This window comes from Toxorhynchites rutilus, chromosome 1 (assembly GCF_029784135.1).
Source record: "Toxorhynchites rutilus septentrionalis strain SRP chromosome 1, ASM2978413v1, whole genome shotgun sequence".
In the NCBI taxonomy this organism is placed as follows: domain Eukaryota; kingdom Metazoa; phylum Arthropoda; class Insecta; order Diptera; family Culicidae; genus Toxorhynchites; species Toxorhynchites rutilus.
The window spans coordinates 43,455,468-43,480,849 of record NC_073744.1 but is presented as its reverse complement, the minus strand read 5'-3'; the positions used below and the strand labels follow the sequence as shown (position 1 = coordinate 43,480,849).

Here is a 25,382-nt window from a genome sequence, read left to right as displayed (position 1 = left end):
TATATGCAATTTTCAACACATGTTCGTTTGTTTTGATCAGTATTTGTTTTGCGGTGCTGCCAGAATAGTCTATACAAAGTAAGTGTTCAATCCAGCATTATTTATATTAATCATGTTATAATTTAGAATGCAGAACTTACTTCCAGAGCATATTTCAGTGGCTCGAATTTCATGAGTTGCTATTGCATACATTTAGGCGTTTTCTGAAATGTTTCTCAAAGGAAAATATCAGAGACGTAAACCAAAATGTTATCGAATTGCTCGTTGTCTATAATAGTAAAACGTTTCGTCATTTGTTTAAGCGCACTACACATATAGCGTCACCGTCCCGTCAACTATTCTGTTGGACTTATTTTACCGACGTCAATGTTGCCGGATGCTTCCATACGATTTCCATGGTAGAATATTTGACATTTCATTCCTTTGCGTTGACTTCACGGTGACGGGACGGTGTATGCGTAGCGCACTTTATCAGGACACATACCACCGTCACATGAATCCTGTGTAAATGAATAAAAGACTATTCTTGGTCATGTTTTTTTTCCATTGTCTACACGTTTATTTAATGCTCTTGTGAGTTTGATCTACAGAAGCAAAGAACGCAATCGCCTAACGTTACTCCAAAGTAATCATAGCATTCCCGGTTACCACCACAGGCTCTGGTTCCATTACTCTTGCTATAACGTCGTCTGGTTACCGGAAGAGATAGGAAGAATGTCTCAGGGAAAAATTAGATCGATTGAAAACACTGTCTTGATAATTTTAATCAAAACATATATTTGTTCTTTTTTATCATTTAGATGAGTTACCCGCGCATTGTAGCATCACTTTCATGGGATGGTCACTAAATAGTGTGTGTTTGTGATGATAATCATGTTTGTACTACTCATAGACCAAAAACAAAACCATAAATTTGTTCCACATTACAGTATACGCATAAGAACACAGCTCTTCTTCACAATGCAAAACGTAAACTAATTACTATTTCTACAAAATGGACGCTTATCTAAAGATCAATCGAGCATAATTAAAATATGCTTCCTGTCATAAGGGGAAAGTAGCTTGATGCAAATGGAATTATAGGACATGGACGAACTATTGACTCAAAATCTGCTCCCTTTAGCTAATCATTCACATGCTCACTCACACGCTGATTCATTCATTTGCTCGGTTTGCTTTACAGCTCGTCATGCTCTCCATCATCTTCGGCATTGATATCTTCCCCTTCGTCCTTAGCTCCGCCTTCGGAGCTGTCTTCTTCGGAAAATTCTTCCTGCTCTGGAACTTCATCCAACGACACACCGAGCGTTTGACGCATCATCCGTTCGATGCTGTCGGCAAAATCGGCGGTCTCCTGTAAGTGGAAGCCAGATCGAAGAGTGGCAGTATTGAACATCAGGACGGCCATATCCTTTGCGACGAGATCATCAGCATCGGCTTCTACACGACGCAACAACTCACGGGTCAATGGATGGCGCGGATTAATCTCAAGAGTTTTACGTTGATTCAGATAGTATTGACGCTGGGGGTCATCAGTCTTTTGATGGGCGTTAGCCATGGCAAGACGCTCCATGTTACCGGTCCAGCCGAACATTGAAGCCACCAAAGCACACGGTGAGTTAGAGAGACGTTCCGAAACTAGTGCCTTGGCAATCTTGTCCTTGAGAGCAACATCGTTCAACCATTTGAGGAGTGGTTCGAATTCAGTCTTGAGTTCTTCAAATTTGGCCTTGGCTTCGTCCGAATCGTTGAGGACAAATCCTTCCTTGGCGACGTTTTGGAATTTTTTACCGTCGAATTCTGGCAGAGCGGAAATGCTGTACTCGTCAACTGCTTCCACAAGGTACAAAACCTCATAACCACGCGACAGCAAACGTTCAACGAATGGAGACTTCTCGACCTCAGCACGGCTTGCACCGGCAATGAAGTAGATGTGTTCCTGCTTTGGTTTCATGCGAGATACGTACTCAGAAAGGCTTGTGTACTCCTTGGTGCTCTTGCCTTCGGATGATTGGAAACGTAACAACTTGGCCAAACGGGAACGATTGCTGGGGTCTTCCATGATTCCAAGTTTGATGTTAGTTGAATATTCTTTCCAGAACTTCTCATACGCCTCCTTATCGATCTTCTTAATCATATCCAGCGCCTTTCGAACGAGTTTTTTCTTGATAACCTTAATAAGTTTGTGCTGCTGGAGAGTTTCACGAGAAACATTCAAGGGAAGATCGTCGGAATCAACAACGCCACGAATAAAATTCAAATAGTTTGGCATCATATCGTTGAATTCATCCGTAATAAACACACGTCTCACATACAGCTTAATGTTGTCTGCCTTCGTTCCGTATCTGTTGAAGCTTTCCGAGGGTTGAACCTTTGGAATGTACAGCAAAGATTTGAAGGTGACCTCGCCTTCCGCCACAAAGTGAGTCTGCGTCAAAGGTTCCGAAGAATCTTTAGTCAAGCTCTTGTAGAATTCTGTATACTCGTCTTCCGAAACATCGTTCGGCTTGCGAGTCCAAATTGGCTTGCTATCATTCATGATTTCCCAATCCCACACAGTCTTCTTAATTTTCTTCGTCTTTGGTTTGTCATCCTCGGTTTCTTCTTCAACTTTACCATCTTCCTCTTCAGCATGATCCTCATCTTTTTTCTCGGGTTTCTCCGCAGCTTCTTCCTCAACCGGAACTTCCTCTTCGACTTCTTTGCTCGTCCACATGTAGATTGGGAAGTTGATGAATTGCGAATATTTCTTAATCAATTGCTTAATAGTGTCATCCTCCAGGAAATCTTGGGCTTCCTCCTTCAAGTGCAGTGAAATTTGCGATCCACGCTCCAGTGTGTTACCACTAGGATGTTCTACAATGCTGAAACTTGCGGCGTCCGACTCCCAGATGTACTGTTTATCGTCGTTGTGTTTAGTGGTTACTACGACACGATCAGCAACCAAAAAGGCCGAATAGAAACCGACACCGAATTGTCCAATCATATCATTCACATCCTGTCCCTCAGTCTTCGTCTCTTGCATCTTCGAGAGGAAATCGGCCGTACCCGATTTCGCTATCGTACCCAAGTTGTTAACCAAGTCTTGTTTCGTCATGCCGACACCGGTGTCAATAATTTGCAGCACCCTGTTTTCCTTGTCTGCCTTTATTTTGATCTCGAGCTTGTTGTTTGTCTCCATTACGTTAGGATCGGTAAGCGACAGCAGACGGATCTTATCCAAGGCATCTGAAGCATTCGAGATCAACTCACGCAAGAAGATTTCCTTGTTTCGGTACAAAGAATTTATAATCAACTTCATCATACGGTTTACTTCAGCTTGGAACGTGAATTTTTCAGACTTTTCACGCAATTCTTTGATCTGCGCTACACTCAGTCCATCTAATTTAATAGCTTCTTCCTCACGCTGTATCACTTCCGCATCGGTACGGGAAGCTTCCTTCGAAGCGCCCAGATCCTGCTCGACCGATGGTACGTCCTCGGAGTCTAGTTCATCCTCAGCGCGCACGGTGGTGATTCCTTGAAAAAAAAACATCGAAATTGTTAAGCTCAATCACTTTTTTAAGCTTTTCTATCATAATGGAAAATCTTCGGAATTAAGGTTGAATTTAGACATGTTTAAAACATCACATATTTTGCATAATAAATTTATTAACCTTCTCAGAATCAAAATATGTTCTGCAGTGTGCAATAAAAATACAATCGATGCAACGGTTTTTCGATAAATGAAAAAAAAATCAACGTAATGGGCAGTAATCATCATCTGCCATTTTTGACCAAAACAATACAAACTAAAACTACACATTGAACTCGAAACAAATAAATCGAAAAAAGCGTGCACGCAATTGAGTTTTTAGCTCAAAACTGTTACACCAAATTGCGGAATTTCCAATATGATAATGAATCCCCATACCACGTAGTCATTTTTCGAGAACATTCTTATAGGAAAACTAATGAGAGTAGGGAAAATATACACGGAAATTTATGCTTTCGATAACTTCCCCTCCAGCTCAACCAAACTTACCTGCGAAAAGGAAAAGTCCCACAATTAGAAGTAACATGCACTTCATTTTCTATTCTGTTTCCCGGATGACCGGATCACGCCTATATTCTACTGGCAATAAGAGTCTCAATCTCAGAGTTCCTTTAGCACAACTTGTTCAGGCAACCGGTTTACAACGAAGACTAGAAAATGAATGAAGACGCTCTGTCAATAAGTACAAACATCCAGCCGTACCGTTTAACGCACACCACGGCGAAAGCGATTTGGCGATCTCTGATTGGTCCAGATCACCGGTTGGTTTCGAAGTCCAACGTGATTTGACGTATACTACAGGTGAGCTTTGTTTTTTTGTATCGCACAGAAAGTTACTGAACAGATAAAATAGAGTGCAGAATCGCGGCACTTTGTTCATACAGTCTAACAAATTTATAAATTTTGTTTACTCGAACCCGTTTTTCCGCTTATTTTGACGTAGGATTACGTCTTTCGGGAACATATTGGGGTACAAATTGGAAAATGAAAATCGAGCACATCGTGAAAATTGTCCAATTTCAAACGCTTATTACTCAGTAATTTCATGATGGATTGATGAAATTTTTGCGTCAATCGATTTCGGCACTCCATAACAATTTTTTATATTGAAGAAAATAATGTATGTCATGAAAATAACTATCGAACAATTGAAAAATCTCAACCCCTATCGTAACGGAAATACCCTCTTTAGATTGGTCGAAATAGACGACACATGCGGCGGTTCCCTAACAGAGACATCAAAATCAAGCTGCCACGGGGAAATCTGCATTGTAAATACATGAAAGTAGGGGGAACTTTTGTTCCTACCGAAATGTGTTCCCTAACAGAGATATCAAAACCAAGGTGCCCAGGTAATCTCGGCATGGCGAATATATGCAATTCAGGGGCATTCTTATATTGCAAGTAAGGTGAGTGATACGATTAAACCTAGCAAATAAAATTCATTTTCGGAACTTTAATGTTGGTTGCTTCGTGAAGTTTCAAATCAATGACCGATCGTGTATTGTGAAAAACATTGCACAAAACTGTAAAACTGTATATGGTAGCAGTTGTTGTAAAAATGACTTGATATGTGAAACGATTTATTTCAATTTTCATAAATAAAAACCAAGGTGTGTTCCCGCTCGAGAACGGGTCGTTTGGTTTAAGCTGTCTGTTTTGTTGTGTTCATTTTCACTCAAGGAAGGTTTATACGGCGAGAAAAATTAGAAAAGTGAAGAAATATCAGAAACAGTGATATCCCATATGCTCTATATATAGTATAGTATGTTGTGTCATTGTTAGTCCAATTAAAAATTCGCATTGGGTTAAATAAACACTCAGAAAGTAAAAATTATAAAAGAAAATTACCTTTTCCATTTCAAATATGTTTTCTCTCATTAAAGTAACAAATTTTTACTGATGAGAATCATCACTCGGTAAACACTGGTGGAGTGAACAAACAATATCGAACAACCTAACAAAACGGCCATTTTCAGGGCCACCAAATCATTATCAAAGAGTTTACCGATGTAATTTTTCCAACATATCCAAAGAAAGCGTGTGTATTTTGCTCATTCAATTTTACATGATTCAAGTATATCAATCAATACTGCTGATTTATCGTATGATATGGACGTGCGAATTGAGGATATAGAGGAATATGTACGGAACAATTTTTTTTAAATAAAACTTGTGAAAAGTTTTCCTTGAATTTAAACAAAAACAAATCGGATTGCATGCCTTTGGGTGTCGAAAAAAATGTAAATCGGGACACTCAGAAGTTGTGAAGTGTACGAATATGATCGGAAGCTCCATGACTCTTTGGGTCCTCTGGAAATTGGAAGCAACAGTGTTATGCATCAATGTTTCAATGACAAAGCTATTGTTTATGGAGGCTGTCAATTAGGCATACGATACTGGGTTTAAGTCAGTCGTCAGATACTGCAGTAGAGAAACCGTTGGTAAATCATATTTTACATTTTAAATATATAGAAAAAAAAATATGAAACCGTGTAATACACATATAAACACATCAAATACGAGGCTTTTCAGGAAGATGTATATATATGTATTCATTTATCATTAATTTACAAAAAAAAATTACAAAATCCATGCAAATTCAGGTAATTTTGCATGCTATTCACTAACCCTAACGCGATGACCCTTGTAGCATACCTGTCTAAGTACGTTGTTCGAAGTTGGCAAAATTGCTATTGAAAGGCCTTTTTTTACGCATGGGGGAAATTCATTCGCCAGCGATGTCAGGTAATTTCCTTTTCAAAAGTCTTTTTTTTATAACTCGTTTTTTTTTACAGGCTCAGTAACAAAAGTTTCATGTAGCCGAATTCTTAACTATATTTCAAAAACTATATATAAACAATTTTCTTAATTCTATGGTTAGTAAAGTAGAAAACCGATTATTCGCGATCTACTCAAGTTTAGAAGGTAAAAGATGGTATAAAAGGAGATTGCAGCAAAATTGAGGAGTCGGCGCCAGTGGTTGTGTGGTAAGCGTAACAGCCTCACAATCCGATCGGCCTGGGTTCAATCCCAGCTGGCGTCGTTGGGATTTTCTGAGGCGAAAAATCTCTGGTTACGTCTTCCTTCGGAAGGGATGTAAAAGAAGTTGGCCCGGCTCATGAGTTGTTGAGTCTGATAGTTAGGAACAGATGGAGTCGCCTCCCTGATGTCGGTGATTGGCACTAAAGTGAAATAGACCGACGAAAAATAAGCGAAGATAAAAAAAACAATATTGATGATCACTCAATGCTTAAATCTATTCGTATATCTATTGTGTATTTACATCTCAACGTATTCTACTATGGGTACTACTAAGGGGACCAATTACTCGCAAGGGAAGAGGGTGTGAGGGTATAAGGATATAGGGACAATCGAACACGAATATCGATAGATTTAAGGAAAACATATACATACTTGGGACATGTAATCAAGGGACACATCTCACCGGCTCATTGGGCTGTCTTCCTTGAACGCGAAGGGAGTTTTCTATATTCGATCTGGCGACAACATACACCTCGCACGACCAAACAACGTGCTCGATGTCGTGATAACCTTGGCCACAAACGCAGAGATTTTTGATGGGAAGATTGAAACGAAAGAGTAGCACATCGAACAAACGATGATTGGAAATGAATCGGGAGAAGCTGCAAATAAAGTTCCGACTCAAGTCTAGACTTTGGAACCACGGTTTGAGGCTAACCTCAGGGATAATCGAGTGATGCTACCGGCCCAATTCATCTCCGTTCTATTTGCGTTGCCATCTAGCGATGGTTTTTTTACGCTTTTCTTAAATTCATTGAAAGCGATTTGACGCTGATAAATGTCGCCTTCATTCACACCCACCTTTGCTAATGAGTCAGCCCTCTCATTACCCGGAATTGAACAATGTGAAGATACACAGACAAAGGTGATGACATAACAACGTTTGGATGAAGCACTCAAAATTTCTCGTATCTTCTCGAGGAATTATTCAAATATCTTACCGTATAGAACATACCATATTGAACGAATTAAGAATTTTTAAATTCTACGATGGTTCACATTGGACATTGGAGTACGCACGAAAATTTGATTGTACGATAACTGAGGAAGAACAACAAACAATTTTGTTCACTAAAAGCTAGGCGGAAGCAATGTAACCGAATTCGAATGCGTACTCCGATCCGAAGTAACCAAAACCTTAGGCCGAGGACATAATAAACGCGATACGGTGCAATGCGATGCAATGCGAAGCGGTCAGTTGGAGCTCATCGCGTGCTAGTGACCGCTTCAGATCCCGCCTTGACCTACACGATATCTCAAGTTCGACTGAACTAATTAATGTCAAATTTATATGAATACAATCTGTATGCATCTCTGTATCGCATAAACTAATAAGAAATCATAACTTTAAAACGTTAGAAAACTCATTTTTGTTTTCAAACGGCCGCCATTTTGACAAGAAAAACATGTTTTTGACTTGTCCGAGGTTCATGCGATAGTGATATCTCTGCTGATTCAGAATCTGTTCGTTTTTTTTGTTTCAGATAATCATGTACGGCATGAGCTGTGATCAGCCCAACATAAATTTATTTCACAACAATACAATAAGCAGTCCATTGAGTTTGTGACAATCATGCTACCATCACACTCGTGTGGCTCAGGAGCATATGCTATGAGTTTGAACTGCGAAACGAGTGAACAGCTTCATCAGTTCTCATCAAGCGTGTTGTCTTCCTAAGTGCGTGTTGTCTTCCTAAGTTAGGCGAAACTTCCTAAGAGTGCTCTACAAACTCTTGAATACGGCTTTTATGTTTTGCTTTTTCAACAAAACCTGAAGTCCTCCTTTTGTACTAGACATGGTTCGTGCGTTGTTGAAAATAGAGCCATGGAGGTCTTCAAATAGGCTTTAAAAATGATCGAACAAAAAGGTTTGCTTAAAATCACCATGGAGGGCTTGTAATGTTTTCTCATTTTTTCATGCTTGAAATAGCTTCCAGCATTCGGAATAACAGATTCGGATTACGTTTTAGAAACCGCTCTGCTGTTATATTTGGTTGCTCTCGAAAACATAGTTAGTAGTTAGTGGCCATCTGGTAAAAAAGGAGGAGATAATTGTGTGACCATAAGCGTCCGCGGGATAATCAGAGGCCGCTCGAAGCCGAACGATGACTGCCTGCTGATAAGATGGCGGAAGATGTGCCGGGTGCCCATCCCAATTGATCGCTAAACTGTCGATGCCCATGTTGCCAGAACTGGGCATGCCACACAATAATCAAATTGTTTTCAAAACAAAATGTTTGTCTTTCCCTTCGGAGGAGTGTCCGTCTTAGGGGCTGTCCACATACCACGTGGACAATTTTATGGGGGGTAGGGGGTATGAAAATGTCCACGCTTGTCCACGCAGAGGGGGGAGGGGGTATAGACTATGTCAACGTGGACACGAAAAATAAATATTTTTTCAAATATAATCACCGATACATTCCAAATTAAATAAAAACTGATCCATATTCAAGAATTTTAAAACTTTCCGCCCATCCTGAGTATTCCGTATTTATCGATAAACGGATTGAGCTGCCTGAGAGTGCTTCATATATTTTTACTAATATCATTAAACTTCTTCACTGAAATCTATATTTTGAAAATAACTCACGTAAACTGTGAGCAACAGAGCTATTTTGTTTGATTTTTTATTGCGGGCTATACATAGACGTTCATAGCTCAAACCTTTAAAAAATGTCACAGGAGGGTTGTGTCCGAGACACGACCGCATAGTTGACGTTGGATTCTGTTAGGCTATCTATTGATTTTGGATATGTTGGAAAAATTACATCGGCAAACTCTTTGATAATGATTTGGTGGCCCTGAAAATGGCCGTTTTGTTAGGTTGTTCGGTATTGTTTGTTCACTCCACCAGTGTTTACCGAGTGATGATTCTCATCAGTAAAAATTTGTTACTTTAATGAGAGAAAACATATTTGAAATGGAAAAGGTAATTTTCTTTTATAATTTTTACTTTCTGAGTGTTTATTTAACCGAATGCGAATTTTTAATTGGACTAACAATGACACAACATACTATACTATATATAGAGCATATGGGATATCACTGTTTCTGATATTTCTTCACTTTTCTAATTTTTCTCGCCGTATAAACCTTCCTTGAGTGAAAATGAACACAACAAAACAGACAGCTTAAATCAAACGACCCGTTCTCGAGCGGGAACACACCTTGGTTTTTATTTATGAAAATTGAAATAAATCGTTTCACATATCAAGTCATTTTTACAACAACTGCTACCATATACAGTTTTACAGTTTTGTGCAATGTTTTTCACAATACACGATCGGTCATTGATTTGAAACTTCACGAAGCAACCAACATTAAAGTTCCGAAAATGAATTTTATTTGCTAGGTTTAATCGTATCACTCACCTTACTTGCAATATAAGAATGCCCCTGAATTGCATATATTCGCCATGCCGAGATTACCTGGGCACCTTGGTTTTGATATCTCTGTTAGGGAACACATTTCGGTAGGAACAAAAGTTCCCCCTACTTTCATGTATTTACAATGCAGATTTCCCCCTGGCAGCTTGATTTTGATGTCTCTGTTAGGGAACCGCCGCATGTGTCGTCTATTTCGACCAATCTAAAGAGGGTATTTGCGTTACGATAGGGGTTGAGATTTTTCAATTGTTCGATAGTTATTTTCATGACATACATTATTTTCTTCAATATAAAAAATTGTTATGGAGTGCCGAAATCGTTTGACGCAAAAATTTCATCAATCCATCATGAAATTACTGAGTAATAAGCGTTTGAAATTGGACAATTTTCACGATGTGCTCGATTTTCATTTTCCAATTTGTACCCCAATATGTTCCCGAAAGACGTAATCCTACGTCAATAAACGATTCCATAATGGTCAAGTTTTCATGATATTACAAATATGGTTTTTTCATCAAATATAATTTTCTATAGATTTTATTCTATCTCGAGAACAGTTAGTCTTAGGATAATAATGTCTGTATAATTTTTCATGCAGAATTTCGTGTAAAATTATTTTCTCGCATTACTTTTCTCGAAAAGGTAGAATTTGTTCGTCAATTTCTAGGAATTAATATTTACATTTACGTGAAATGATCCATGCACCACTAGTCGTCAAACTTGAATCAGTTGACCCAGTATTCTATTTTTTCAGAAAATTTCGCATATAATGCAGTTGTAAAACATTTGAATTGATGGATTGAAGTACCTTTTAGAAGTTAAAAAATACTTAAAATTTGTCGTTTTTATATTTTTGAACAAATATTATAAAAATAAACTTGATTGTTTCTATCAACAAAATTGAAGCTCTCCAACCCTTCTACAATTCCTTCCTCGACACCACAATGTTATTTCTATCACTATTTAAAATGTTCCACAACAGAAAATTTTCTCATCTTTCAAATGAATGCAATTAAATTCTTCTAAGTAGCGTAATTTTGAATTGGGGTCAGCAAAAAATTAGTCTCAAGAAAAATTCAACTTTCATAGTTGAGATTTGAGCTTGATTCCATAGTTGAGAATCAATGTATCGTGAGTTGTCTAATGTCATTTTCCCCGCAAGCACTTTGAAAGTCATCTAGACACTCAATGCAGATATAATATATGGCCCATAAGGATTTGAAAAATAATAAAATATTTTAAAACGCCTTTAATACCCTCTGAAAATTCACCGAACTATGGCGGAAAAGGTTTTGACTTGCGCTACCGATTAAAGGTGAATCGGAAATCCAGAGTGAAGATGAATCGACATTTACAGTGATCGATCATATTCCGGAGTGGGCAAAGATTTGTTTCATCTAAAATTTTGAGTAACACTGTAACATTGTAACTCTGTTATAAAGCAATGCATTTGTCAAAGCAATAACTGGATCTTGTATAGAACATTTTCAAGTTTCCACAATTGCCCTTCGATTTGCTGTGCGATCGTTATGTCATTAAATATTCATAATCCAAAATGAAAGGATAACTTTTCATTCGATCGAGAATATCTCTGTAGTAAAAGGCTCTAGTGGAATTCAATATGAATCAAATGAAAGCGAATTAATCAAGTTGATTGAATTATTACTGGCGTCTATGTGATATCAGCACATTTTTTTGCAAGTGTTTAGAAAATCGTGAACGAATTCTCTTACGCCTAAATGGCTACTGTAGTAATACTGGCGAATGGCAACTGTGTAATGTGCTAATTATAGATATGATAACCATGTGACATGTACACGATTAAAATTCGGCTCTGTTACAGCTAAAATGCTAATGAGCCTTAAATAAATGAATGGGATAAAAAAAAATTACAATAATTAAGGAAATAACTTATTTGCGCCAAATTTCCATTTGAATTCTATTTAAGTTGTTTTTATTTCAAATTTTAGCTGCTGTACCCTGTACCTGCTTTGTTGTGGCCCATTGTTCTTGTATGGTAGAGAAATGAGTGGCATAACAAAGCACATGCTTTTTGTTAGCACATACTTTAGATTTTGAAACACTTGTGAGTATAAAATATTTTTTGTTTTTCCATTATCAGCTAAAATATAAAGGCTATCTGGTTTGCTAACAAGGAAACACGCAATGTACAGTTAACCAGGTGAGGAACAATCCGCATCTAAATATAAACTACACATCTTCAAAGATTGATCTTGAGCTTTGCTAATTAAGATTGCAAGCACCAATCGAATAGAAATAAAAGGATTTAAAATCATTTTCAAATACATTTTTAGATCCATTATCCAGTTGGACCACCGGACAGCGGAGACAGTTGATTGATCATTGTTGAGTTATTTATAGAACAGTAGCCCGATGTGTCTGGCAGAACAGAGCAGTTGTATGGATGAATCGATCTTATTTCGACCGTGGATCGATATCCATCGCTGATGATTGTTGCGTGGACGTAGTTATTCTGTAACAACACAAAGATGGTCAATGAGGGCCCTGAGTTTTGAACTCACGATCGATCGCTTACTAAGCGAACGCGCAACCAATGTGGCTACGGAGACCCCCAGATTATTCTAATTTAAAAAGGAAAAATATCCACGTGGACAAAGGGGGGTAGGGGTATGAATATGTCCACGCTTGTCCACGGAAGGGTAGGGAGGAGTCTAAAACCGTGCTTTTTCTGTCCACGTGGTATGTGGACAGCCCCTTACGTGACTTGATTAGTATTTTTTAACATCAATATTTCTGGAGTAAAAATGATTCGATAAAATTGAAGGAAAATGATACTTGAATACTCACGTAAAAAAAATATCCGAAAAATTACTTGTTAGCTATGGGAGCCTTATTTTCTGCAGATGAAAATTTACATCGATCTGTTCTTTGGAGATTGCTCTTGTTTTATTTACAACTAGCTGACACGGCGAACTTCGTCCTGCCTAAATATATTGTTTTGATTTGAATTCTTCCGAACAAATTTCTAAACTTTTTCTCATCATAACATTGTTCTATATGCAGAATACAACAAAATGAAGACAGCTCAAAAGTGACCTTTCCTTCTTCGGATTTTGCGATTAGCAACACATTCAGCCTTCCTTTATTTTATAAAGATAGGAATGCGTTATTCGACCTGAAAATCCATTTCCACCTTCAAACAAAGAACAATTTCGTTAGCACAAACATCGAATGGACTAACAACGCTTATCATGATGTAATTTTCGTATTTCGTATGGGTATTCAATTTACCGAATTTTCCAAACTTCCTTCAGAGTTTTCCAAAAATTTTCCGATTTTTCTATCCGCTATATTCATCTATGGGCCAAGACAAATACAACAAAATAAAGACGACTCAAATCGAACCATTCTTTCTTCGGTTTTTGCGCTTAGCAGCACATTTGGCCTTACATTTTTTATATAGATTTTGACAGACGGCCAGCTAGGTGTACAAAGTGAGCGTCAAATGTATTGATACACTGTATTGCAAGTTTGTACACTATTCAAATTTGAAATAAAAATGTAATTTATCTATCATACATAAGTGTCCATTTAACGAACCGATATGCCTTCTGAGACTCCATGGTACTAGCATCATGTATTTCAGTATTGCTAGTCTTATATCTAAATTTGCATCTGTTGTTTGTGGGGTAATTCCAGGAGTTCCATCCGCACCTTCCATGCCTAAACCTTTTGCTAGGACACTCAGATCGAAATCTTCAGCTCGACCAATTACAGAAAGTCGAGGGTTAGGAGGGGAACTTCATTGGGATGTGTTTCATGTACAAATTAAGAGTAAGGCATGCACCGTGAAAAACCCTAGAATAGCAGCCAGGCAAAATTAGCAAATATCAAATTTTCAAACAAATTGAATGGTTATCAAGCAATGTATTATAAGCGCCAACACCAATTTATTATCAAATTTCTTTCCACGTTCAATTTACTAACCGCATAGCCAGCAGCATAAAGCGCACAAAAATATAAAAACAATATCAAATATAAAAAAAAGCTTCTCAATGCTCGGTAGAGGCTGAAGCAGTTCGTCGCAGCTCCTGCTTCCTGACTGCTGGTAGCGTGGAGCTTTGCAACAGACGGGCTCGTTTTCTCGGTGATAGTCCCAGACCAGAATCGTCGAATGATCCCACACGCTTCGTTGTGTTAGAAGTGGTGGGAACCAATTGATCCTCTTCGGTTAGGACCCGAGCACTTTGTTGTACTTTACGCGCACCCATCTTTTGGTCAAACAAGTCACATACTGCTATCCCCATCTTCACGAGTGCCACAACTCTTTCGCGCAATTCCTTGCTAGGGAGGCCTGATAAGTCGGTTGCGCCGACATCGGCCCGAACGAGTTCGTGCATGAGGCGTGCAAATCTCTTGCACAAATCGTCTTCCCCGGTGGATGTAACTTCGGACGGGAGTTGAGCGTTTGCTGCGTCCATGTTCAGTGGAACCAAAGGAATATTAGGTACAGACGGATTTGGCACTATGATGTAGTTGACGAGTTCATTCATTCTTATTCCCGTTGCTACGGCACTTTGTGGGAAATTCAACATGAAATCTTCACTCCCGTTCAAATCTTCAGACTCAAACGTTTCGGTGGGAATTGTATTGAACATCGGTTTCAAGTACAAAGCTATCCTGTCCGGTAATTCTTCAAGATACCTTGCTTCGTTGAACACTTCGCCGAAGAGCAGTCTCCGTAGATCTTGAGCTCTGAGCTCTATGTCAGGATTGAGATTCAGAAAATGTTCCCAGAAAGACAAATGTCCTACGAATCGAATTCCCGAAGCTTCATATATGTGGACAAGTATTCGTTGGGGAAGAGTGCGGCGAATCTCGGAGATGATAGGTCGAATGTTGGGAACTACTGATTCTTCTCTGGCAAAATCACCTGCAATGAATTTCAGCCTGTTAAACACAGTCTTTTGAAACAATTAAAATACATACTAGAACTTGGTTGACGATGCATCATGTTTGATTTGCGAGCTTGCCTTCAGCGTCCGATCTGTCCAACTAGATGCATACGTATTCGCGCTCTAGGGGGAAACTTGTTCGAAAGGGCGCAAAAATGCAATCGATCAGTTTGACTTGAAGTGACAGTATTTATAGCTCGACGCGGTATCCAGGTGGGGAAGCTTGGTGCATCTCGAAAATGTTTTACGGACATTGTTCGCTCTTCTCTCCCACAACATGTAAATATTGATATGTTTTTGTGTTTCATATAGCTTTGTAATGAGCTTATAAATTATAATTTTTCCCATGAAGTTAAATTCAACGAATGATTTAGAATCGATGGTAATTCAATTCTCAATCTCAAGAATAGTGAATAGTAAACTACATTGTCATGCAGGGTACGTTTATGTAAAGGTAACCTGAACTCGAAGTGTGTAACGACACGATTCTCTTATACACTCTCAACTGTGACATCATAGATGTGATGGAAAGCAGCGATCGCAAAGCAATTCACAACAAGTGTTTGTTTTTGTTGCGAATATTACGTGTTCTGCTACTTTTTTCTGAAAATACCTCAATAATACGTGAGATAGAGGAGTTAGTGAACCATTAAAGTCAAAATAACGAAACTAGTACCCAGGATGTATTGTTTCTGTGCTGCTTTTTGAAACTGGTGGCCCGTTGATACCCAGACTCGAGTCCAACTCGAATTTTGAAAACATATCCCACAAATCATCATTTCATCGATTCCTGAGGGATGTGACCATCCTGTAGAAATGGCTTCGATTCTTCGGACAGGATCTAAACAGCAATACTAAAAACATGTAAAATAGCTTGCTTTACTTCAGTCCAGATTGTTTTATGCATATCGATGGTTTGGAAGTACAACATCGTCGAAAACTGATACCAACAGGAGAATTTGAACATATCCAAATTACACATATAGCACACAAAACAGTTTATTTTTAGGTGTTCCTAGTGTAAGAAACGCAAACGATTCTCATGCCTCGGGAAATCAAAACCGAATGACTCGCCGAAAGGTCTTGATTGACATCAACCAAGAGTTGAACCAAGAGCTTCAGGAAGCTAAAATCCGAATTGCCGTTCACAATTTCCTCTAGGTTTTGATTAAGACGCGTCCACATTACGCCAATCGGCCTTGGCCGCCCGGTAAAGCCGACTAAATGTGGACGTACCGCCCGGGCTTGCCGACGTGCCGAAAACCGACTCGAATCAAACCGAACCCAACCCGAAACAAGTGGGTCTGGTTCGAGAAAGTCGAACCAAAACAAAACGAAGTAAATTAGCGTTGACGACATTGTGCTTTGTGTGTTCGTGACGACTTCGTGCATCGGACGGGACTTCGGCTTCGTGCACCCGATGGGGCATCCACATTACATAACGAATCGAATATGCCGCCTGGTACAGACCGATCGGCATCATTCGGCATGATGTGGACGCGCCTTTAGAAAAAAAAATCTAAATAGAATATCTTTACGCTGCAAAGAAAAGAATAAATATATATATATATATACCGCCCGGGCTTGCCGACGTGCCGAAAACCGACTCGAATCATATATATATATATATATATATATATATATATATATATATATATATATATATATATATATATATATATATATATATATATATATATATATATATATATATATATATATATATATATATATATATATATATATATATATATATATATATATATTTGCAGCGTAAAGATATTCTATTTAGATTTTTTTTTCTAAAGGCGCGTCCACATCATGCCGAATGATGCCGATCGGTCTGTACCAGGCGGCATATTCGATTCGTTATGTAATGTGGATGCCCCATCGGGTGCACGAAGCCGAAGTCCCGTCCGATGCACGAAGTCGTCACGAACACACAAAGCACAATGTCGTCAACGCTAATTTACTTCGTTTTGTTTTGGTTCGACTTTCTCGAACCAGACCCACTTGTTTCGGGTTGGGTTCGGTTTGATTCGAGTCGGTTTTCGGCACGTCGGCAAGCCCGGGCGGTACGTCCACATTTAGTCGACCGGGCGGCCAAGGCCGTTTGGCGTAATGTGGACGCGTCTTAATCAAAACCTAGAGGAAATTGTGAACGGCAATTCGGATTTTAGCTTCCTGAAGCTCTTGGTTCAACTCTTGGTTGATGTCAATCAAGACCTTTCGGCGAGTCATTCGGTTTTGATTTCCCGAGGCATGAGAATCGTTTGCGTTATATACCGCCCGGGCTTGCCGACGTGCCGAAAACCGACTCGAATCATATATAATATATATATATATATATATATATATATATATATATATATATATATATATATATATATATATATATATATATATATTAAGCTAAACTACAATAGAAATAAACTTATTTAGACAAATTTATTGTACCGCTCCATGATACTTGCAAAGCTAATACTAATGACAGACATACAACTGTACTAGCATTGTACTTCGAAAATTGTATGTCTGTCACCATGTACAGCGCTAGAACCATACAAGCAACTTGGTACAATCGCTGTACCTGTACCGACCTATTTTACCGCAGTTGTACTGTGCGCAGCGCCATGGACGGTTAGTGGTGGGTAGTATGAACAAATCGGATCAAAACACTTGGCGAACATTCTTTTCATTGACTTTCTCTTGAGTTAAAAACTCAGAGTGGAAATTTGCTTGTTGTGTTTGATAGTTTAGACGCTAAATAAAAACCTTTTTCATTGAAATATGTGGTGAAAATCGGGAAAATTCTGATTGTCAGTTTGACATACGGTACAATATACAACCAAAGTATGTCTGTCATGGTACGATAGTACCTGTACAACGCTGTACTCTTACAACGCAAGTACAGCTGCATGTCTGTCCCTGGTATAACACGTCACAGCCTCACTGTTACTGATGCACTTGTAGACCTACAGTCTGGAATTTGTGTATTTGGTAAGAAATAAATCCCACAACCAAGAGAATCTACCAACGAACGATCACCGATTCTCGTAAATCTCGGACTTTATTTCTTCATCGTACAATTAGTACTACCCGTCTGTTATCCAGTGTCCAGTTCAATGCTTCGATAAGTAAGTGGATGGGATACTACGATATAGATAGGGATGCTCTAAATTTTAAATTTTAGAATAGTTTACAACCTGACACTGTTTTGATGTCCTCATCAAAACAATAATTCAATAATTCAATATAAATCGAATGAAAAATACAAAGGTCTTAATGCTATACTTGATCTGGATCCGCTTCATCGCCATCGCTCACGTCAAGATCTCCGATCACACACCACGGTTTTAACCGATCTGCTGCGTATACCGTTTCCAGCGTCATCGTTTTCCGCTGTGCCCCTGGAATATCCTGGATTCGATAACGATCGTGACCGAGTACTTCAGCCACTATGTAGGGACCATTGAATTTCTGGTCCAATTTTCGGCTGCCACCAGTAGCTACCTTCGCTTTTTCGATCAGTACCCTATCGCCAACTGCATACTGTTGAGCTTCACGCCTTCTCGCATCATAATAGTCCTTCTGTTGTTTTTGCTTTGCCCGAATGTTGTCGTTTGCCAATTGCTTCAAATCGTCAATGTTGTCCACACGATTGTCAGTTTCATCGTGGATGGCCAACACTACTTCGTTCCGCACGAAATCCCTTGGCTTATAGGTCAATACCAGCTGACTTGGAGTCACACCTGTAGTTGCGTTAGAGGTGTTATTTATAACCCATTAGACTGCTGGTAGGTTTTTGTCCCATTTGCGAATATCCTCTTCCAACATAGTTCGAACGGCTTCACTTGGCCGTTCGCCCTCGTGAGCCAACCGCAACCAAGACATGTTGGATATAATGCTCTTCACAAAACTTTCTGAAACTGCTCGCCGTGAATGCTGTGCCACGATCAGTTATTACTCGTTGAGGATTTGCCGATACATCGCTCATCATTTTAACCACCGGATCTGCTTTTGTTGAACAAACTGCCTTCAGAAAAACGAACTTTGAGAATCCGTCAATGATCACCAATACATGTGCATTTCCGCTCGTCGAAGTGGGAAACGGACCAACGTGGTCCAAATGAAGGGTCTGGAATGGAACAGGAATCTTGGGAATCGGATTCAGCTTGCCTTCCAACTGTCCCCCCTTCGCTTTGTAATATGCACACTTCGGACTGGCTTTAATAAACTCCTTCACATAGTGCTGCATCCTTTTGAACCAAAATTTCTTTCGTAGGATTTCTAATACTTTGTCCTCAGCCATATGCCCCATGTCATCGTGGTACGCCTTTAGTATTCTCCATCTTATTCGCTCTGGCACCACCCACATCAATTCTCCTTCCACTCGCCGCATCAAACGATTTCGCACTAACACGTAGTCGTGTCGTATTTGCCGGTCACAATCGTTCTGAACCGGGCTTTTCAGCGACACAATTATTGTTAATAGTTTCGTATCCTGACGTTGCATCGTTACCAGGTAATCACTTTCGTCTATTTCCAACTGCATGATGTGGAACATCACCGGCTCTTGTTCCTCTGGTTCACCAACAGGATGACGGCTAAGTGAGTCCACATGCTGCATCTTCGTTCCTGGTCGATGCTCCAGCTCCATATCAAACTCTTGCAGCTTCAAAATTCATCTTGCCACTCGTCGGCACATATCCTTCTTCGTGATCGTCTGAGTTACCGCACTGCAGTCAGTAACCACTTTGAATGGCCTACCCAACAGATACTGCCTGAACCGCTCCACGCTTGCCACAACCGCCAACATTTCCAGTTCAAAACTGAAATATTTTTGCTCCTGCTCACTCGTTTTCCTGCTGAAAAAACTAACTGGTCTCCAGCCTTCGAAACTACGCTGCAACAGAATTCCTCCCAAACCAACCACAGATGCGTCGGTGTGCAATTCTACTTCCTGCTCCGGATCATACAACGCAATAACAGGTCTCGTGATTAGCACCGACTTCAAATCTTCAAACGACTGCATTTGCTCTTCGTTCCATTCGAACTCCCGATCATGCTGCAACAGTTTCACCAAAGCATTCGCCCGCAGCCCGTAATTCTTGACAAATCTCCGAAAGTATCCGGTCAGTCCCAGAAATTGCTGCACTTCCAGTCTGCTAGTGGGCACCGGAAAATTCTTCACTGCATCTATTTTCCGCTGTCCTGGTTTCAATCCGTCCTTCGATACTTCGTATCCAAGAAATTCGACCGATCTCTTAAAGAATTGACTTTTTTTCAGATTCACGGTGAACCCATGTTTCCGTAGCACTAATAGCAAACGTTTGAATTTTTCAAAAACATTTTCCTCCGTCTTACCAGTAAGGATCACGTCGTCAATATATGCCACCACGTTATCATCTTGTAGCTTGGAGACCATTTGGTTCATCGCGCGTTGGAATACAGCGCATCCATTTACCAATCCAAATGGCATTCGGACAAATTGGTAGTGGCTGTCCATCGTCGAAAATACTGTCAGCCTTTTGCTACTTTCCGACACCGGTATTTGATAATACCCACTATACAAATCAATAGTGATGAATACCTCATCTCCAGCCAACTTACTTAAACAATACTCGACCGTTGGCATCGGGAACCTATCTTTCACCGTTTTATTGTTTAACGAGCGATAGTCTACTACCATCCGGTATTCTCCTTCTTTCTTCGGGACAATAGATGCCCTGCTACTATAAGGTGACACTGTTGGCTCAATGACCCTCGCATCCAACACAATTCGCTTAATCTCCTCGCTCCTTCACAATTCGCTTAATCTCCTGCTCCCGTGAGAACTCCATCTTGTACGGCTTTTCATACACTGGTTGTGGATCATGTAGCACAATATCCAACTCGACAAACTTGGCTTTGCCCAGTTCACGTACGTTCTTCGAGAAACAGTCGCGATTCTCCTCAACGCACTGTAGAAGCTCGCTTGACCTGACCACTACTCCATCGGTGTTGAAATCCGCTTCTTTCACAGGTTCGTAAACCTGAATTGAATGCACTTCTCGTACAGACTTTTCGTTATTTGATCCTTCTTTCGTTATTTGGTCCTTCTTCCATCTAACCATTTTAGCTGCTCCAGAAGCTCAGGCAACGTCCGAGGCATGGAAATGGTTACCCCTTTCGACCGATGCATTTCTTCCACTCCAGCTATGACATACTTCATGATAGTTCGATCATCAAATTTACCCTTCCTGCCAAGCGCTACTTGATCGTTAAAATATGTTTCGATCGTTTCAGACAACCTTTTATTCCGCTTCATTAGCTTCTAGTGAATGGATATAGGATCCAACGATTCCGGAAAAGCCTCAAGGAATTTCACTTTAAAGACAGGCCACGTTTTCACGAACATTTGTGCTCCATTCCACCAGAGTCGTGCTGCTCCTTTCAAGTGCAATTTTGCACAGAGGAATTTGGTTAGGTCCGACCAGCCATAAACTTCCGCGGTTGCTTCCAAATTATCCAGCCAGCTTTGTGCCGGTTCACTAGTTGCCTCATCTGGGTTGAATTCGGCAATAAGGTTCTCCATTTCATAGCGAGATGGCTTAGACACGTCCAGATCCAATCCTGCTTGAATCACGGCCTGCGAATTTCCAGCAGCACTATCCCTGCGCAGATTGGCTAACTCTGCCTCCAAAGCGGCATTTCGCGCCCGTAAGTCATCCATCCTCTTTACGGTGTTGCGAGTGGTCACGTTATCAGGCTCAGAATCACTGAAGTCGTCACTGCTAATCTCCTCAGCCACTTTCACGTTCGGAGGGTCGGACTCACTCATCAAAAAATGATGTCGTTTTTTTCGAACACGTTCCACCTGAACAATGTATCGTGGGAACAATAGTCCTCGCACAAAGCACACTCTTAATCAGAGATAAATAATTGTGCTTGCACCGGCCGTGAAGCGATGAACCCACGCTTACCGAAAGACTTCAATTTACTTTTCCGAAACGATTCTTATAACTTTACCGACGATATACCTGTAGGATATCCTGTCTACAGAAAATGTAGACCTACAGTCTGGAATTTGTGTATTTGGTAAGAAATAAATCCCACAACCGAGAGAACTTACCAACGAACGATCACCGATTCTCGTAAATCTCGGACTTTATTTCTTCATCGTACAATTAGAACTACCCGTCTCTTATCCAGTGTCCAGTTCAATGCTTCGATAAGTAAGTGGATGGGATACTACGATATAGATAGAGATGCTCTAAATTTTAAATTTTAGAATAGTTTACACACTAGTCAGTCCAGACTACCTTTACATAAACGTACCCTGATTGTCATGATCAAATAATTTAACAGGAAGGAATATCGAGCTATTTTTACAACACACATTCCTGTGCATTTTGTTGCAACGCATATTACGCAAAATACATATAGGGTAAATGATCTTGGTTTGTCCAATTTGGGGTGTTTTTACGCAACTAGTAAATGCAAATCGATTTTTCTTAATGAAAATCACACATAATCGATACGAGTTTGGGTTTGTTGAAAAGCTCCAAGTCTCTAGTTGCTAATACTATCATAAGGTGTTGAAATTATTCTAATTTTTATGTTTTTTAACGATTTTCCTTAAAGAAGAATTATGATCATGGTTTGACCACCTCTGATCATAGTTTGCCCAACAAAATGATCATGGTTTGTCCGGTTTTAGAAATCTCCATTTTTGAATGAAAACATTCGAATTCACAATTAGATGTTGCATTTATCATTGCTTGAGTTTACTGTCATCATATTGATTCATTCATAATTTAGGCTTTCTTCAGAATATTGCCTTTTCTTGGGCATTTTAGAAGTGTTCACCTCAACACAATCAACACAGAAAAAACATACTTCTGCTATGCGCGAAGCACACCATAAACAAACATAAACAAACTGCAGCGCGTCAAGCGGTTGCCATAGAAATCATGTGAACAAAACAACATTATTGAATTGGACAACTCATGATCAGAATTGAGTTCATCAAAATGCGTTAATTTAATGGTTTAGCTATGTAAGTCCGATACAAATGGTGAGCAAGCCTGATGTTTACAATATTTATAAGTGTTGTAATCCAGAAAAGGTCTGAATACGTGCCAAATAATCATCTGGTGATCGATTAAAAGTTAGCTCGAATGAGGGGCGCATTGACACAAATAGAAGGTGTATTCTATAATCCTTTAAAACATGTGATTTCGTAAAAATATACTATCAAACTACTATAAATCATATAAAAGGCAATTTCATTTATATGTTTCGAAACATTCGAAGGCCTTATTTGACACAGAAGCGCTGAATTAGAGCATTCAAAAATGTGGGCAAACCATGATCATATTTTCGACTGGACAAACCAAGATCATTTACTCTACCCCAATTCGAACAAATGCACCTTCATCACGTTTGGATTTGGTCCACAAATCCAAGGTGTGTATATATATACTAAGGGTGTGAACGTGTCGTCAATTGGCGATCTAACGTACAAATCTACACCTAGGCGGCGCTGCGGTGAAAGTGATGATGGTTTTAAGTTTTGCAATGTGAGTTTATGGGAGGTTTGTAGTTCTTTCCATAAATTACAATGTTATAATCATAAAAGATTATTTGATTGCGATGAGTTTTGAAGAAATTTAATTCTGCGTAGTTTCATATATAACATGTTATTTGTTTACCTCTTTCAGTAGTGAAAACTGTATAAATATTGACAATGGTTAAATTAAAGAAAGAAATTCGAGAGCACAATCAAAAACAAGTAGAAAAATGCATGATTACTGTATGTAAGAAGTACCTTGGAAAGCACGGAAGTAAAATATACGTGATTTGTTTTTGAGGTTACATTAGCATCATTTTCTTAGTTCAAAAACAAAATCCAGATGTCTCACCGATCGTTTACGTTTTGCGTTAGATCGCCGATAGGTGTGCGAGGGGATACGGTATAAATATACAGAGGATTGCGGAAAGAGGTTTGACTGCAAATAGAGATGTCTAAATTTTTCGTTTGTTCGATTGTCGATTAATCGTGGGGTAATTTTTAAATATTCGATTTATTCGAATAATCGCCTTTCAGTATTCGATTAATCGAGCGAATATTTATTTCTTGTAATCAAAAAGGACAGACATTTATAATAAAAAAAATATGATGTCATAATTTTAAAAGTTACATTAAATATAATTTTGAAATAAACATGTTGCAGAATAATGGTTTTTGAATGAAATTGTATTTCAGTATATTGATATATTTACCATTTCATGATTTTTTGAGGGAGATTGAAAAAAGAGCACACCATGAAAATAGCGCGCAATACTTTTATTGCACCAACATATTTTTTTTCTGTTCAAAATTACCTATTCTTCGAATGTTGTTGAAATAGCTGATTTGTTTCAATATTTCTGCTTGGTCCCTATAGCTACTGGTTCAAAAGAAGTATATTTATAGAATCATTGACCACTAGTATGGTATATTTTCCTTGGCACTCTGAATTTTAATATTACTATTTTAGAACGGTAGCTGAGACCACCTTCTTCAAGTCCGCATTTTATTCCTGCAGACCCTGAATTCTTCTTCCCAGTCTCCTCCACCACCAGGGAATCACTTTTTATGCTTCAACCGTAAATGGTTTAGCATATTCGATGACTTTCGAAGAAACACCAGGACGGTGAAACAAAGTTTGCACTGTATTTTTTGGAAAAATTGTTCCCTTTTTCATCAATTGCGATTACTTTGATAAATATTCGATGTATTCATATTTTAATTTATCATTATTCGATACCAAATTAATCGATCAAAATTGCAGAAGGGAAGCGAGGAGCAATGGCTTAATGCTACGCAATGTTTAGGAAATCAACATAAACATTATTGGTTAAACAATTTTGAACCATGGAAGTTGAAGTTGAATTTTTAGAAGTGAATTTGTGTCTTATATATATTGGACGTTTTGACTAACATCGTTTGAACATGGGACAAATTACGTTGCACGATAAGAATTTGAAAATAACTACTAAATAACAATCCAAATACCTGCACTTCGTGCTAAAGGTAGATTGTTATTGTTATCACTCGATGAATTGCAAAAAAAAAGTTAAAAGAACTAGAACTTTTTCAAAAGACACGTGAGGCATGTCTCATTCTAATGGCGGGTTTACATTAGGGAGATCTATAGCTATAGATGGATTTATTCACGTGAATATAGGTGTAAACGGGTGAGAATAAATATGATATACTTATTCGAGGTATATATAACTTGAATAAATTCAGCATATGTAAACGCTTGTGAATTTCTCACTGGTGAGAAATCACTAAAGTTGGATGCAGTTCTACTTCAGGTGAATAAATTCACCGAAAATATGAATATATTCATTATAGAAGTTCACGCTAGTGGAAACAGTTGATGCGATTTCAATAAATCTCATCATATTTCTTCACATGAATATATCACTAGTCTAAACCCACCCTAA

The 25,382-nt window shown here is 38.9% G+C and overlaps 2 protein-coding genes across 2 annotated transcripts; both read right to left on the bottom strand.

Moving 5' to 3' along the window:
- Positions 1–757: 757 nt before the first annotated feature.
- LOC129762474 (endoplasmin) lies at positions 758–4,206 on the bottom strand. Its single transcript, XM_055760758.1, has 2 exons — positions 4,025–4,206; positions 758–3,519 (listed from the first exon to the last, which is right to left on the bottom strand). The coding sequence occupies exons 1-2, from the start codon at positions 4,068–4,070 to the stop codon at positions 1,178–1,180; spliced, it is 2,388 nt and encodes a 795-aa protein (XP_055616733.1). The 5' UTR covers positions 4,071–4,206; the 3' UTR covers positions 758–1,177.
- A 9,717-nt stretch (positions 4,207–13,923) lies between these two features.
- On the bottom strand, positions 13,924–15,061 carry LOC129763348 (uncharacterized). Its single transcript, XM_055762317.1, has 2 exons — positions 14,938–15,061; positions 13,924–14,881 (listed from the first exon to the last, which is right to left on the bottom strand). Exons 1-2 carry the CDS (start codon positions 14,960–14,962, stop codon positions 14,001–14,003), a joined length of 906 nt encoding a protein of 301 aa, XP_055618292.1. The 5' UTR covers positions 14,963–15,061; the 3' UTR covers positions 13,924–14,000.
- Positions 15,062–25,382: the final 10,321 nt, after the last annotated feature.

Excerpts from the sequence above, each read along its gene's own strand:
- LOC129762474 (XM_055760758.1), bottom strand. The coding sequence starts at position 4,070 with ATGAAGTGCATGTTACTTCTAATTGTGGGACTTTTCCTTTTCGCAG. Across the intron at positions 3,520-4,024 it reads GGGACTTTTCCTTTTCGCAG|GAATCACCACCGTGCGCGCT; the intron begins GTAAGTTTGGTT and ends TTTTTTTTCAAG.
- LOC129763348 (XM_055762317.1), bottom strand. The coding sequence starts at position 14,962 with ATGATGCATCGTCAACCAAGTTCTA. Across the intron at positions 14,882-14,937 it reads GCATCGTCAACCAAGTTCTA|GTGATTTTGCCAGAGAAGAA; the intron begins GTATGTATTTTA and ends AATTCATTGCAG.